This window comes from Oncorhynchus kisutch, linkage group LG11, assembly GCF_002021735.2.
Source record: "Oncorhynchus kisutch isolate 150728-3 linkage group LG11, Okis_V2, whole genome shotgun sequence".
In the NCBI taxonomy this organism is placed as follows: domain Eukaryota; kingdom Metazoa; phylum Chordata; class Actinopteri; order Salmoniformes; family Salmonidae; genus Oncorhynchus; species Oncorhynchus kisutch.
The window spans coordinates 76,168,749-76,185,798 of NC_034184.2; the positions used below are offsets into that span (position 1 = coordinate 76,168,749).

A 17,050-nucleotide genomic window follows, 5' to 3' on the forward strand; every position below is an offset into this window, starting at 1 on the left:
GAGGTCCCTCTACCAGCTGCAGCAGGAGAACAGTATTGTATTGGTTTAATATCTCTGTGTGTGGTAGTGTTGGGGATGTTGAGGTCCCTCCACCAGCTGCAGCAGGAGAACAGTATTGTAGTGGTTTAATATCTCTGTGTGTGGTAGTGTTGGGGATGTTGAGGTCCCTCTACCAGCTGCTGCAGGAGAACAGTATTGTATTGGTTTAATATCTCTGTGTGTGGTAGTGTTGGGGATGTTGAGGTCCCTCTACTAGCTGCAGCAGGAGAACAGTATTGTATTGGTTTAATATCTCTGTGTGTGGTAGTGTTGGGGATGTTGAGGTCCCTCCACCAGCTGCAGCAGGAGAACAGTATTGTATTGGTCTAATATCTCTGTGTGTGGTAGTGTTGGGGATGTTGAGGTCCCTCTACCAGCTGCAGCAGGAGAACAGTATTGTAGTGGTTTAATATCTCTGTGTGTGGTAGTGTTGGGGATGTTGAGGTCCCTCCACCAGCTGCAGCAGGAGAACAGTATTGTATTGGTCTAATATCTCTGTGTGTGGTAGTGTTGGGGATGTTGAGGTCCCTCTACCAGCTGCAGCAGGAGAACAGTATTGTAGTGGTTTAATATCTCTGTGTGTGGTAGTGTTGGGGATGTTGAGGTCCCTCTACCAGCTGCAGCAGGATAACAGTATTGTAGTGGTTTAATATCTCTGTGTGTGGTAGTGTTGGGGATGTTGAGGTCCCTCTACCAGCTGCAGCAGGAGAACAGTATTGTATTGGTTTAATATCTCTGTGTGTGGTATTGTTGGGGATGTTGAGGTCCCTCCACCAGCTGCAGCAGGAGAACAGTATTGTATTGGTTTAATATCTCTGTGTGTGGTAGTGTTGGGGATGTTGAGGTCCCTCTACCAGCTGCAGCAGGAGAACAGTATTGTATTGGTTTAATATCTCTGTGTGTGGTAGTGTTGGGGATGTTGAGGTCCCTCTACCAGCTGCAGCAGGAGAACAGTATTGTATTGGTTTAATATCTCTGTGTGTGGTAGTGTTGGGGATGTTGAGGTCCCTCTACCAGCTGCTGCAGGAGAACAGTATTGTAGTGGTTTAATATCTCTGTGTGTGGTAGTGTTGGGGATGTTGAGGTCCCTCTACCAGCTGCAGCAGGAGAACAGTATTGTATTGGTTTAATATCTCTGTGTGTGGTAGTGTTGGGGATGTTGAGGTCCCTCTACCAGCTGCAGCAGGAGAACAGTATTGTATTGGTTTAATATCTCTGTGTGTGGTAGTGTTGGGGATGTTGAGGTCCCTCTACCAGCTGCAGCAGGAGAACAGTATTGTAGTGGTTTAATATCTCTGTGTGTGGTAGTGTTGGGGATGTTGAGGTCCCTCCACCAGCTGCAGCAGGAGAACAGTATTGTATTGGTTTAATATCTCTGTGTGTGGTAGTGTTGGGGATGTTGAGGTCCCTCTACTAGCTGCAGCAGGAGAACAGTATTGTATTGGTTTAATATCTCTGTGTGTGGTAGTGTTGGGGATGTTGAGGTCCCTCCACCAGCTGCAGCAGGAGAACAGTATTGTATTGGTCTAATATCTCTGTGTGTGGTAGTGTTGGGGATGTTGAGGTCCCTCTACCAGCTGCAGCAGGAGAACCGTATTGTAGTGGTTTAATATCTCTGTGTGTGGTAGTGTTGGGGATGTTGAGGTCCCTCTACCAGCTGCAGCAGGAGAACAGTATTGTATTGGTTTAATATCTCTGTGTGTGGTAGTGTTGGGGATGTTGAGGTCCCTCCACCAGCTGCAGCAGGAGAACAGTATTGTATTGGTTTAATATCTCTGTGTGTGGTAGTGTTGGGGATGTTGAGGTCCCTCTACCAGCTGCAGCAGGAGAACAGTATTGTAGTGGTTTAATATCTCTGTGTGTGGTAGTGTTGGGGATGTTGAGGTCCCTCTATCAGCTGCAGCAGGAGAACAGTATTGTATTGGTTTAATATCTCTGTGTGTGGTATTGTTGGGGATGTTGAGGTCCCTCTACCAGCTGCAGCAGGAGAACAGTATTGTATTGGTCTAATATCTCTGTGTGTGGTAGTGTTGGGGATGTTGAGGTCCCTCCACCAGCTGCAGCAGGAGAACAGTATTGTAGTGGTTTAATATCTCTGTGTGTGGTAGTGTTGGGGATGTTGAGGTCCCTCTACCAGCTGCTGCAGGAGAACAGTATTGTATTGGTTTAATATCTCTGTGTGTGGTAGTGTTGGGGATGTTGAGGTCCCTCCACCAGCTGCAGCAGGAGAACAGTATTGTATTGGTCTAATATCTCTGTGTGTGGTAGTGTTGGGGATGTTGAGGTCCCTCTACCAGCTGCAGCAGGAGAACAGTATTGTAGTGGTTTAATATCTCTGTGTGTGGTAGTGTTGGGGATGTTGAGGTCCCTCTACCAGCTGCAGCAGGAGAACAGTATTGTAGTGGTTTAATATCTCTGTGTGTGGTAGTGTTGGGGATGTTGAGGTCCCTCTACCAGCTGCAGTAGGAGAACAGTATTGTAGTGGTTTAATATCTCTGTGTGTGGTAGTGTTGGGGATGTTGAAGTCCCTCCACCAGCTGCAGCAGGAGAACAGTATTGTTTTGGTTTAATATGGTCTCCTCTCTGTGTGTGGTAGTGTTGGGGTTGTTGAGGTCCCTCCACCAGCTGCAGCAGGAGAACAGGCGTCTAGAAGACCAGATTAAAACTCTGACCATGAAGAAAGAACGACTGCAGCTCCTGTCAGCTCAGCTGTCTGTGCCTTTCACCCCTACTGCTGCTGCCCAAGGTACACACACACACACACACACACACACACACACACACACACACACACACCGCCTAACCTCACCCTGACATACACACACACACACACACACACACACACACACACACACACCGCCTAACCTCACCCTGACATACACACACACACACACACACACACACACACACACCGCCTAACCTCACCCTGACATACACACACACACCGATCTAGAGGAAAAAGAAACGCACACCTATTAAGACGAGGTGCTGGCCAGCGGAGTAGAAAACTTGAAAATAAAAGAGAGCCGTACACTCTAGGAGCTCAGATGCAAAAATGTAATTACCAACGTTTCGACAGCCAAGCCGTCATCAGGGTATAATCACAAACACTGCGGGATTACTCGTTTATATAGTGTCAAAAGACACAGGTGTCTGTAATCATGGCCAAGAATGGCCTAATATCATTGGTTAATAATCAAATATTAAAATGTCATACAAAGAACAGCATACAAACAACAAATGGATAACATACAATCATAGATTCATTTGACTATACAAGCTTACAAACAATTACAATGGCGAAGTCACAATAATCACAAGAATGGCTTCAGATCAAAGTCTACGTTGAGACCGAAGGGAACGAGGGTCTTTAAGTTAAAGATCCAGGCAGCCTCTCGTTTTAACAATAAATTATCAAGGTCACACGAACACACCGCCTAACCTCACCCTGACATACACACTGTCACTCTCACTGTCTGACTGTGTGATGTTGTGTGTTTCAGATGTGAAGGGTGACTCCTCTCTACCTGCTCAGGTAAGGCAGCACCATTACCCAGCTAGAACACTGGTTATGCTGTCGTTACACACTGGTTATGCTGTCGTTACACACTGGTTATGCTGTCATTACACACTAGTTATGCTGTTATGCTGTCGTTACACACTAGTTATGCTGCCGTTACACACTGGTTATGCTGTCGTTACACACTAGTTATGCTGTCATTACACACTGGTTATGCTGTCGTTACACACTGGTTATGCTGTCGTTACACACAGGTTATGCTGTCGTTACACACTGGTTATGCTGTCGTTACACACAGGTTATGCTGTCGTTACACACTAGTTATGCTGTTATGCTGTCATTACACACTAGTTATGCTGTCATTACACACTGGTTATGCTGTCGTTACACACTAGTTAAGCTGTTATGCTGTCGTTACACACTAGTTAAGCTGTTATGCTGTCATTACACACTAGTTATGCTGTTATGCTGTCATTACACACTAGTTATGCTGTTATGCTGTCATTACACACTAGTTATGCTGTTATGCTGTCGTTACACACTGTTTATGCTGTCATTACACACTAGTTATGCTGTTATGCTGTCATTGCACACTAGTTATACTGTTATGCTGTCATTACACTGGTTATGCTGTCATTACACTGGTTGTGCTGTCGTTACACACTGGTTATGCTGTCGTTACACACTGGTTATGCTGTCGTTACACACTAGTTATGCTGTCGTTACACACTAGTTATGCTGTCGTTACACACTGGTTATGCTGTCGTTACACACTAGTTATGCTGTCATTACACACTGGTTATGCTGTCGTTACACACTGGTTATGCTGTCGTTACACACAGGTTATGCTGTCGTTACACACTAGTTATGCTGTTATGCTGTCATTACACACTAGTTATGCTGTCGTTACACACTAGTTAAGCTGTTATGCTGTCGTTACACACTAGTTAAGCTGTTATGCTGTCATTACACACTAGTTATGCTGTTATGCTGTCATCACACACTAGTTATGCTGTTATGCTGTCATTACACACTAGTTATGCTGTTATGCTGTCGTTGCACACTGTTTATGCTGTCATTACACACTAGTTATGCTGTTATGCTGTCATTGCACACTAGTTATGCTGTTATGCTGTCATTACACTGGTTATGCTGTCATTACACACTAGTTATGCTGTTATTACACACTAGTTATGCTGTCATTGCACACTGGTTATGCTGTTATGCTGTCATTACACACTAGTTATGCTGTTATGCTGTCATTACACACTAGTTATGCTGTCATTGCACACTGGTTATGCTGTTATGCTGTCATTACACACTAGTTATGCTGTCATTGCACACTAGTTATGCTGTCATTACACACTAGTTATGCTGTTATGCTGTCATTACACACTAGTTATGCTGTTATGCTGTCATTACACACTGGTTATGCTGTCATTACACACTAGTTATGCTGTTATGCTGTCATTACACACTAGTTATGCTGTCATTGCTCACTAGTTATGCTGTCATTACACACTAGTTATGCTGTTATGCTGTCATTACACACTAGTTATGCTGTCATTGCACACTAGTTATGCTGTCATTGCACACTAGTTATGCTGTTATGCTGTCGTTACACACTGGTTATGCTGTTATGCTGTCATTCCAATCTAGTTATGCTGTCATTACACACTAGTTATGCTGTCGTTACACACTGGTTATGCTGTCATTACACACTAGTTATGCTGTCATTACACACTGGTTTTGCTGTTATGCTGTCATTACACACTGTTTATGCTGTCATTACACACTAGTTATGCTGTTATGCTGTCATTGCACACTGGTTATGCTGTCATTACACACTAGTTATGCTGTTATGCTGTCATTACACACTGGTTATGCTGTTATGCTGTCATTACACACCGGTTATGCTGTTATGCTGTCATTACACACTAGTTATGCTGTCATTACACACTGGTTATGCTGTTATGCTGTCATTACACACTAGTTATGCTGTCATTACACACTGGTTATGCTGTCATTACACACTGGTTATGCTGTCATTACACACTAGTTATGCTGTCATTACACACTAGTTATGCTGTCGTTACACACTGGTTATGCTGTCATTGCACACTGGTTATGCTGTCATCACACACTAGTTATGCTGTTATGCTGTCATTACACACTGGTTATGCTGTCATTACACACTGGTTATGCTGTCATTACACACTGGTTATGCTGTCATTACACACTGGTTATGCTGTCATTGCACACTGGTTATGCTGTCATTACACACTAGTTATGCTGTCGTTACACACCGGTTATGCTGTCATTACACACTGGTTATGCTGTCATTGCACACTGGTTATGCTGTCATCACACACTAGTTATGCTGTTATGCTGTCGTTACACACGGGTTATGCTGTCATTGCACACTGGTTATGCTGTTATGCTGTCATTACACACTGGTTATGCTGTCATTACACACTGGTTATGCTGTCATTGCACACTGGTTATGATGTTATGCTGTCATTGCACACTGGTTATGCTGTTATGCTGTCATTACACACTGGTTATGCTGTCGTTACACACTAGTTATGCTGTTATGCTGTCATTACACACTAGTTATGCTGTCGTTACACACTGGTTATGCTGTCATTACACACTAGTTATGCTGTTATGCTGTCGTTACACACTAGTTATGCTGTCGTTACACGCTAGTTATGCTGTCATTACACACTGGTTATGCTGTCGTTACACACTGGTTATGCTGTCGTTACACACTAGTTATGCTGTTATGCTGTCATTACACACTAGTTATGCTGTCATTACACACTGGTTATGCTGTCGTTACACACTAGTTAAGCTGTTATGCTGTCGTTACACACTAGTTAAGCTGTTATGCTGTCATTACACACTAGTTATGCTGTTATGCTGTCATTACACACTAGTTATGCTGTTATGCTGTCATTACACACTAGTTATGCTGTTATGCTGTCGTTACACACTGTTTATGCTGTCATTACACACTAGTTATGCTGTTATGCTGTCATTGCACACTAGTTATGATGTTATGCTGTCATTACACACTAGTTATGTTGTTATGCTGTCATTACACACTAGTTATGCTGTCATTGCACACTGGTTATGCTGTCATTACACACTAGTTATGCTGTTATGATGTCATTACACACTAGTTATGTTGTTATTACACACTAGTTATGTTGTTATGCTGTCATTACACACTAGTTATGCTGTCATTACACACTAGTTATGCTGTTATGCTGTCATTGCACACTAGTTATGCTGTTATGCTGTCATTACACTGGTTATGCTGTCATTACACACTAGTTATGCTGTTATTACACACTAGTTATGCTGTCATTGCACACTGGTTATGCTGTTATGCTGTCATTACACACTAGTTATGCTGTTATGCTGTCATTACACACTAGTTATGCTGTTATGCTGTCATTACACACTAGTTATGCTGTCATTGCACACTAGTTATGCTGTCATTACACACCAGTTATGCTGTTATGCTGTCATTACACACTAGTTATGCTGTTATGCTGTCATTACACACTGGTTATGCTGTCATTACACACTAGTTATGCTGTTATGCTGTCATTACACACTAGTTATGCTGTCATTGCTCACTAGTTATGCTGTCATTACACACTAGTTATGCTGTTATGCTGTCATTACACACTAGTTATGCTGTCATTGCACACTAGTTATGCTGTCATTGCACACTAGTTATGCTGTTATGCTGTCGTTACACACTGGTTATGCTGTTATGCTGTCATTCCAATCTAGTTATGCTGTCATTACACACTAGTTATGCTGTCGTTACACACTGGTTATGCTGTCATTACACACTAGTTATGCTGTCATTACACACAGGTTTTGCTGTTATGCTGTCATTACACACTGTTTATGCTGTCATTACACACTAGTTATGCTGTTATGCTGTCATTGCACACTGGTTATGCTGTCATTACACACTAGTTATGCTGTTATGCTGTCATTACACACTGGTTATGCTGTTATGCTGTCATTACACACCGGTTATGCTGTTATGCTGTCATTACACACTAGTTATGCTGTCATTACACACTGGTTATTCTGTTATGCTGTCATTACACACTAGTTATGCTGTCATTACACACTGGTTATGCTGTCATTACACACTGGTTATGCTGCCATTACACACTGGTTATGCTGTCATTACACACTGGTTATGCTGTCATTACACACTGGTTATGCTGTCATTACACACTGGTTATGCTGTCATTGCACACTGGTTATGCTGTCATTACACACTAGATATGCTGTCGTTACACACTGGTTATGCTGTCATTACACACTGGTTATGCTGTCATTGCACACTGGTTATGCTGTCATCACACACTAGTTATGCTGTTATGCTGTCGTTACACACGGGTTATGCTGTCATTGCACACTGGTTATGCTGTTATGCTGTCATTACACACTGGTTATGCTGTCATTACACACTGGTTATGCTGTCATTGCACACTGGTTATGATGTTATGCTGTCATTGCACACTGGTTATGCTGTTATGCTGTCATTACACACTGGTTATGCTGTCGTTACACACTAGTTATGCTGTTATGCTGTCATTACACACTAGTTATGCTGTCGTTACACACTGGTTATGCTGTCGTTACACACTGGTTTTGCTGTCATTACACACTAGTTATGCTGTTATGCTGTCGTTACACACTAGTTATGCTGTCGTTACACGCTAGTTATGCTGTCATTACACACTGGTTATGCTGTCGTTACACACTGGTTATGCTGTCGTTACACACTAGTTATGCTGTTATGCTGTCATTACACACTAGTTATGCTGTCATTACACACTGGTTATGCTGTCGTTACACACTAGTTAAGCTGTTATGCTGTCGTTACACACTAGTTAAGCTGTTATGCTGTCATTACACACTAGTTATGCTGTTATGCTGTCATTACACACTAGTTATGCTGTTATGCTGTCATTACACACTAGTTATGCTGTTATGCTGTCGTTACACACTGTTTATGCTGTCATTACACACTAGTTATGCTGTTATGCTGTCATTGCACACTAGTTATGATGTTATGCTGTCATTACACACTAGTTATGTTGTTATGCTGTCATTACACACTAGTTATGCTGTCATTGCACACTGGTTATGCTGTCATTACACACTAGTTATGCTGTTATGATGTCATTACACACTAGTTATGTTGTTATTACACACTAGTTATGTTGTTATGCTGTCATTACACACTAGTTATGCTGTCATTGCACACTGGTTATGCTGTCATTACACACTAGTTATGCTGTTATGATGTCATTACACACTAGTTATGTTGTTATTACACACTAGTTATGCTGTTATGCTGTCATTACACACTAGTTATGCTGTCATTGCACACTAGTTATGCTGTCATTACACACTAGTTATGATGTTATGCTGTCATTACACACTAGTTATGCTGTTATGCTGTCGTTACACACTGTTTATGCTGTTATTACACACTGGTTATGCTGTTATGCTGTCATTACACACTAGTTATGCTGTTATGCTGTCATTGCACACTAGTTATGCTGTTATGCTGTCATTACACACTGGTTATGCTGTCATTACACACTGGTTATGCTGTCATTACACACTAGTTATGCTGTTGTTACACACTGGTTATGCTGTCATTGCACACTGGTTATGCTGTTATGCTGTCATTACACACTGGATATGCTGTCATTACACACTGGTTATGCTGTCATTGCACACTGGTTATGATGTTATGCTGTCATTGCACACTGGTTATGCTGTTATGCTGTCATTACACACTGGTTATGCTGTCGTTACACACTAGTTATGCTGTTATGCTGTCATTGCACACTAGTTATGCTGTCGTTACACACTGGTTATGCTGTCGTTACACACTGGTTATGCTGTCATTACACACTAGTTATGCTGTTATGCTGTCGTTACACACTAGTTATGCTGTCGTTACACGCTAGTTATGCTGTCATTACACACTGGTTATGCTGTCGTTACACACTGGTTATGCTGTCGTTACACACTGGTTATGCTGTCGTTACACACAAGTTATGCTGTTATGCTGTCATTACACACTAGTTATGCTGTCATTACACACTGGTTATGCTGTCGTTACACACTAGTTAAGCTGTTATGCTGTCGTTACACACTAGTTAAGCTGTTATGCTGTCATTACACACTAGTTATGCTGTTATGCTGTCATTACACACTAGTTATGCTGTTATGCTGTCATTACACACTAGTTATGCTGTTATGCTGTCGTTACACACTGTTTATGCTGTCATTACACACTAGTTATGCTGTTATGCTGTCATTGCACACTAGTTATGCTGTTATGCTGTCATTACACACTAGTTATGTTGTTATGCTGTCATTACACACTAGTTATGCTGTCATTGCACACTGGTTATGCTGTCATTACACGCTAGTTATGCTGTTATGATGTCATTACACACTAGTTATGTTGTTATTACACACTAGTTATGTTGTTATGCTGTCATTACACACTAGTTATGCTGTCATTGCACACTGGTTATGATGTCATTACACACTAGTTATGTTGTTATTACACACTAGTTATGCTGTTATGCTGTCATTACACACTAGTTATGCTGTCATTGCACACTAGTTATGCTGTCATTACACACTAGTTATGCTGTTATGCTGTCGTTACACACTAGTTATGCTGTTATGCTGTCGTTACACACTGTTTATGCTGTTATTACACACTGGTTATGCTGTTATGCTGTCATTCCAATCTAGTTATGCTGTCGTTACACACTGGTTATGCTGTCATTACACACTAGTTATGCTGTTATGCTGTCATTCCAATCTAGTTATGCTGTCATTACACACTAGTTATGCTGTCGTTACACACTGGTTATGCTGTCATTACACACTAGTTATACTGTCATTACACACTGGTTATGCTGTTATGCTGTCATTACACACTGGTTATGCTGTCATTACACACTGGTTATGCTGTTATGCTGTCATTACACACTGGTTATGCTGTCATTACACACTAGTTATGCTGTTATGCTGTCATTGCACACTAGTTATGCTGTTATGCTGTCATTACACACTGGTTATGCTGTCATTACACACTAGTTATGCTGTTATGCTGTCATTACACACTAGTTATGCTGTTATGCTGTCATTACACACTGGTTATGCTGTTATGCTGTCATTACACACTAGTTATGCTGTCATTACACACTGGTTATGCTGTCATTACACACTGGTTATGCTGTCATTACACACTGGTTATGCTGTCATTACACACTAGTTATGCTGTCGTTACACACTGGTTATGCTGTCATTACACACTGGTTATGCTGCCATTGCACACTGGTTATGCTGTCATTACACACTAGTTATGCTGTTATGCTGTCATTACACACTGGTTATGCTGTTATGCTGTCATTACACACTAGTTATGCTGTCATTACACACTGGTTATGCTGTCATTACACACTGGTTATGCTGTCATTGCACACTGGTTATGCTGTTATGCTGTCATTACACACTGGTTATGCTGTTATTACACACTGGTTATGCTGTCATTACACACTGGTTATGCTGTCATTACACACTAGTTATGCTGTCGTTACACACTGGTTATGCTGTCATTACACACTGGTTATGCTGTCATTGCACACTAGTTATGCTGTCGTTACACACTAGTTATGCTGTCGTTACACACTGGTTATGCTGTTATGCTGTCATTGTACACTGGTTATGCTGTCATTACACACTAGTTATGCTGTCGTTACACACTGGTTATGCTGTTATGCTGTCATTGTACACTGGTTATGCTGATATTGGTAAACAAAGCACTTTCTCCCTCTGTCTCTCTCGCAGGATAGCGTGTCGTGTGGCCGCCGTAGTGGTGGCTCTACCTCTTCTCTCTCTACCCCCCCCCTCCATCTCCCACAGCCCCCCCCAGCCGCCTCAGCTCAACGGGGTTGCCATGGGAACAATGCTGCTGGGAGGGGGAGCTGGGCTAGGGATGGGGGGGATAGTGGGGGTTCTGAACAGAGTCATACAGACCACTTCCAGCCCTCACACATACAGCTACACACATACCTCCTCACCGGGCCCCAGCACCGCTCTGCCCATCTCCAGCTCCATCAACACCAGGTATGTACGCTACATCTGCCTGTCTGGCGGGCTGCATGGATAACTGGTAGTCTGGCTGCATGGCTACCTGGTAGTCTGGCTGGCTGACTGCATGGCTACCTGGTAGTCTGTCTGGCTGGCTGCATGGCTACCTGGTAGTCTGTCTGGCTGAGTGCATGGCTACCTGGTTGTCTGTCTGGCTGACTGCATGGCTACCTGGTAGTCTGTCTGGCTGGCTGCATGGCTACCTGGTAGTCTGTCTGGCTGGCCGCATGGCTACCTAGTAGTCTGTCTGGCTGACTGCATGGCAACCTGGTAGTCTGGCTGACTGCATGGCTACCTGGTAGTCTGGCTAACTGCATGGCTACCTGGTAGTCTGGCTGGCTGACTGCATGATTACCTGGTAGTCTGGCTGGCTGACTGCATGATTACCTGGTAGTCTGTCTGTCTGGCTGCATGGTTACCTGGTATTCTGGCTGGCTGCATGATTACCTGGTAGTCTGGCTGGCTGGCTGCATGAATACCTGGTAGTCTGGCTGGCTGCATGGCTACCCGGTAGTCTGGCTTGCTGCATGGCTACCTGGTAGTCTGGCTGCATGGCTACCTGGTAGTCTGGCTGGCTGGCTGCATGGATACCTGGTAGTCTGGCTGGCTGCATGGCTACCAGGTAGTCTGGCTGGCTGCATGGATACCTGGTAGTCTGTCTGGCTGGCTGCATGGATACTTGGTAGTCTGGCTGGCTGGCTGCATGGCTACCTGGTAGTCTGGCTGCATGGCTACCTGGTAGTCTGGCTGGCTGGCTGCATGGATACCTGGTAGGCTGGCTGGCTGGCTGCATGGATACCTGGTAGTCTGGCTGGCTGGCTGCATGGATACCTGGTAGTCTGGTTGGCTGCATGGATACCTGGTAGTCTGGCTGGCTGGCTGCATGGATACCTGGTAGTCTGGCTGGCTGGCTGCATGGATACCTGGTAGTCTGGCTGGCTGGCTGCATGGATACCTGGTAGTCTGGTTGGCTGCATGGATACCTGGTAGTCTGGCTGGCTGCATGGATACCTGTCTGTCCTTCCATTGATTGACATGGTTGTTTCTCGCTCTGTCTTTAGTTTCAAGTTGATGTCGTTATATTTTCTCCCTCCCTGCTTTCCTATTGGATTACATCAGCTCAGCTACAGCTAAAAGCAGGTGTGTGTGTGTGTGTTGTAGTTTTCTAACTGCGTGTCTGGCTTTGTGTGTTTTCACTCAGGTTGGGTGCCTTGTCTGAGCAGCAGAGGCTCTTACTGCACCAGAACCAACTACAACAGCTACTGTCTTCACAGCCCTCTGCGGTAAACACACACACACACACACACCAGGGCTCCGTTCTGACACCATTTAGTCGCACATTGCGGCCCTTTGACTTGGCTGTGCGAGTTACATTTTTAATTGGTTGCATCAGTGCGAACTGCACATTCTACATGGTCACCTCACTCAAAATGTTTAGGAGGCTAAAACCATGATTTTGGTCGAACAGTAAAGTGCTGTCGCTCAGGGGCGGCAGCGTAGCCTAGTGGTTAGAGCATTGGACTAGTAACCGGAAGGTTGCGAGTTCAAACCCCCGAGCTGACAAGGTACAAATCTGTCGTTCTGCCCCTGAACAGGCAGTTAACCCACTGTTCCCAGGCCGTCATTGAAAATAAGAATGTGTTCTTAATTGACTTGCCTGGTTAAATAAAGGTCAAATAAATAAAAAAATTATCCTCGTGATTCCTGTAATGACAGTGTGTGTCTGCTCCTGTACCCGTTTCTCAGGGGCCTGCTGCTGTGTTGATCAAACCACTCTCAAATTCTCTGAGAGAAAACAAAGTGTTCTGATTTGAATAACCTTTTAAAATCCTATTGCCGGGCAAAACACAGCTGTCTCGTTGTCACACTTGGAGGTTATCAGCTTTCTTTAGGAACACGTTTTTTATTTCTCCGCTCTCAGTGTTTTGCAACCAAGATCTTTGATATGGCTTTGAGATACGCAGGCCTCATTGGACGGTAGGCTACAACTGCAGCATTTTTGGGACATTAAGGCCTGTTTGAATACAGAGATGAAATAACCCTGTAGATTTGTTGTGGTAAACAAGGAAATTAAATACTTTATTAAATTCTCTCTCTCTCTCTCTCTCTCTCTCTCTCTCTCTCTCTCTATCCCCCCCCTCTCTCTCTCTCTCTGCCTCTCTCTCCCCTCCCCTCTCTCTCCCTCCCTCCCCTCCCCCCTCTCTCTCTCTCTCTCTCTCTCTCTCTGTCTCTCTCTCTCTATCCCCCCCTCTCTCTCTCTCTCTGCCTCTCTCTCCCCTCCCCTCTCTCTCCCTCCCTCCCTCCCCTGCCCTCTTTCTCCCTCCCTCCCCTCCCCTCCCCTCTCTCTCTCTCTCTCTCTCTCTCTCTTTCTATCCCCCTCTCTCTCTCTCTCTCTCTCTCTCTCCTCTCTCTCCCTCCCTCCCTCCCCTCCCCTCTCTCTCTCTCTCTCTCTCTCTCTCTCTCTACCCCCCCTCTCTCTCCCTCTCCCCCCTCCCTCTCGCTCTCCCCCCTCTCTCTCTCCTCCCTCTCTCTCTCCCCCCTCTCTCTCTCCTCCCTCTCTCTCTCTTTCTCTCCCCCTCCCTCCCTCCCTCTCTCTCCAGGAACAGCAGCAGGTGTTATTTTACCAGTTGATGCAGCAACAACAAGACCTCCACCAACTCCAGTCTTCCTCCTCCCAGCTTCCCTCCATCCCTCTCTCCTCTGCTCAGCTGCCCATCACCTCCCTTCTTTCCTCCTCCAATGCCCACGGCACCATCACCGCCAACCCCTTCCTGGCTCTGCACACACACCCCGACACACACACACACCCCGACACACACACACACGCCGCTGCACAGAAGCCCCGGCTGGCTGAGAAAGCTGTTGGAGTCACTGGACAGGAGAAGACCTGACCCACAAAACATATCTCTCTCTTCTCTCTATCCATCTCTCTCTCTCTTTCTGTTGGTGATTCTCTCTACTCTCTATCCATCTCTCTATTCATCCATCTCTCTCTCTCTCTCTCTCTCTCTCTCTCTCTCAGGGGTCTCCACCATCATGTGATCAGTGCTGTGTGTTTAACCACACAAGCTCACCCACATAGAACTACAAACTCCAAAAAACGATCAGGACACTAACATAGCTGACTGACTCACAGCTCAGCTGGAGAGATGCGGTCTGGGAAGTATGACTCTCATTGGACAGTTTTAAGAGAGGGAGGAGTTTGTAACTGCTTTTACCTCTCTATATCTGTGTGTATGGACCAGCATAAGACCTGACCAGAGACCACTCTAATGTAAGACTGACTGACTGCTCAGCCATGGAAGCCTTGCTATGACTGTCTTTCTGCTGTACCTACCTCACACACACACAAACCAGCCGATTAGTGCCCACAACTCTCAGCATCGGCCAATAGGAATCCACAACATTCATGACTGGCCAGTCAGGGTCCAATCCCCAAGTGCCTAAAGCCGAGGGGGCGGGGTTACTCATACTCCTCTTCCTGTCTCTCCTGTCAGACATCCATTCTCACCATATTACTGGCTGTCAAGCTGCGTTGCCCAGGCAACAGGTCACACAACACATTCTGAGAAGCTGGAAATTGTATTGTGCTGCTTTCACAAACTACAGAAACAAACTTTATAAATGGTCTCTTTTTATTTATTTAGAAGTGCCCGCTGTTCTTTCAAGCGTTTGTTTTATACTAATGTTTTAAGTTTTTCTCACTCTTGCTGTAAACATTTTTGAGGGAAACAAATATTTGTTGTGTACTCAGAAAGATTGAAGTAGTGGTGGTGGTGGAGGTGGTGGTGTATATAGCTGCTATTGTGGGGAGGGGTGTGGATTCAATGGCACAGTTTTTACCTCGTTTGTGTAAATAAATATATATTTTTCATTGGCTGTGGGGTGTAAATAAGTGATTGTGATTGGCCCTGCTGGTGTGAAGGATAGCCAATGAAACCTCATTTTGTGTGACTCTTATGAGCAGACAATAGGAGACGGTGACTGAACACAAAGTATTAATTTATTTTTATATGTGCAGCGACATTGTTTCGTTGTTTTTCTAAGTTTCACACGGGTTATTTTATACTCGGCACCACGTTTCCGTCTGTGTTCACTTTTGTTTGGATCAGTTTTGTACAACTGAAAAATCATAAAACATCCTCAAGTGTTTCTATTTCAAGTCACCGAAATAAAGAAGCGTTCTGGATAAAGAAAGAGACGGACTGTTGGTGAAAAGACGAGGAGGAGGACTTACAGGAAGCCTGTGTCGGGATGTCGTCATGGTTTGGTTTGTGAGAACATCGGTAAAGCTTGATTTAACAGCTCTGTTCAAGTGCTTTTTGTAAAATGCATTTTAATGCTTTGGTTGAATAAAGAACAGATCTACCTCCCTAAACCTTCTGTCTAATAACAGGTTTCTCTTTGTTTAACCTCTTTACCCCCCATCTCTGGATGGATGAAGGGATGACAAACAGACTCTCGCACTCTCTCTCGTTTTCCGTCTTCTGTCTAGTGTTTAGCAGTTTCTGCATGCCCCTTTAATAGTGGTCCAGGTTCCCCCTGCCCCAGCAAACACACACACACAATGTGCACCCCTGTCCCTGATGACTTCCAGCTGCCTAGCTGTGTGTGTGTGTGTGCGCCATTCTGCTACATCTGCTTCTGCTCGGGGAATTAAAAGCTCACTTTCCCCTCACATCTCAGCCCCCCAGCAACTCTTCAACCCTCACCCTCTATCAGCCCTGTCACTCAAGTCCAGGCTGTTTAAACATGCCCCCTCTCTACCTCCTTGTCCACCACTCTCCTCCCCTCCTCCCCTGTCCTTATTCATCGCCCCGTCCTCCTCCTCCTTTCCTCCCTCTCATTCAATCCATTCACAGCATTCCCATTCTGGGGTGGGAGCAGAGCCGTCGTCCATCATTGATTACCTCCCAGCAGCCACTGCTTCTCCCCGGGGGAGGGGAGGTTAACAGCTGAGTGAGGACCCCCATGCTCCCGAATGAGGTGCCTGATCAAAAGTCAAAACACTAAGCTGCAGAACATCAGTCGTTTCACACACAATTCTCCATTGAGTTTTCTGCTTCATCTGGAAGCAGGAAACTGGCCCAAAATGTCCAGATGAAGAGATCAAAAGAAGTCATAGTAATAATAATTAGACATGTATTTAGTAATTAATTTAAAATTGTATTTAAATTAAACATGAATTTAGTAATTCAAATGAAAAATTACCATTTAGGAAAACCATTAGCAGAAAACCATTAGCAGCTGTAGTTGGGTGTA

General features: G+C 44.4%; 1 protein-coding gene across 1 annotated transcript in view; it reads left to right on the forward strand.

Annotated features, from left to right (window-relative positions):
• Nucleotides 1–16,167, forward strand: part of LOC109899216 (MLLT10 histone lysine methyltransferase DOT1L cofactor) — an 83,881-nt gene extending 67,714 nt beyond the window's left edge. The window contains 6 exon segments of the mRNA XM_031835062.1: nt 2,636–2,785; nt 3,543–3,574; nt 11,486–11,539; nt 11,541–11,764; nt 12,990–13,071; nt 14,389–16,167. Coding sequence (XP_031690922.1) covers nt 2,636–2,785; nt 3,543–3,574; nt 11,486–11,539; nt 11,541–11,764; nt 12,990–13,071; nt 14,389–14,679 — 833 coding nt within the window. The 3' untranslated portion in view covers nt 14,680–16,167.
• Nucleotides 16,168–17,050: the final 883 nt, after the last annotated feature.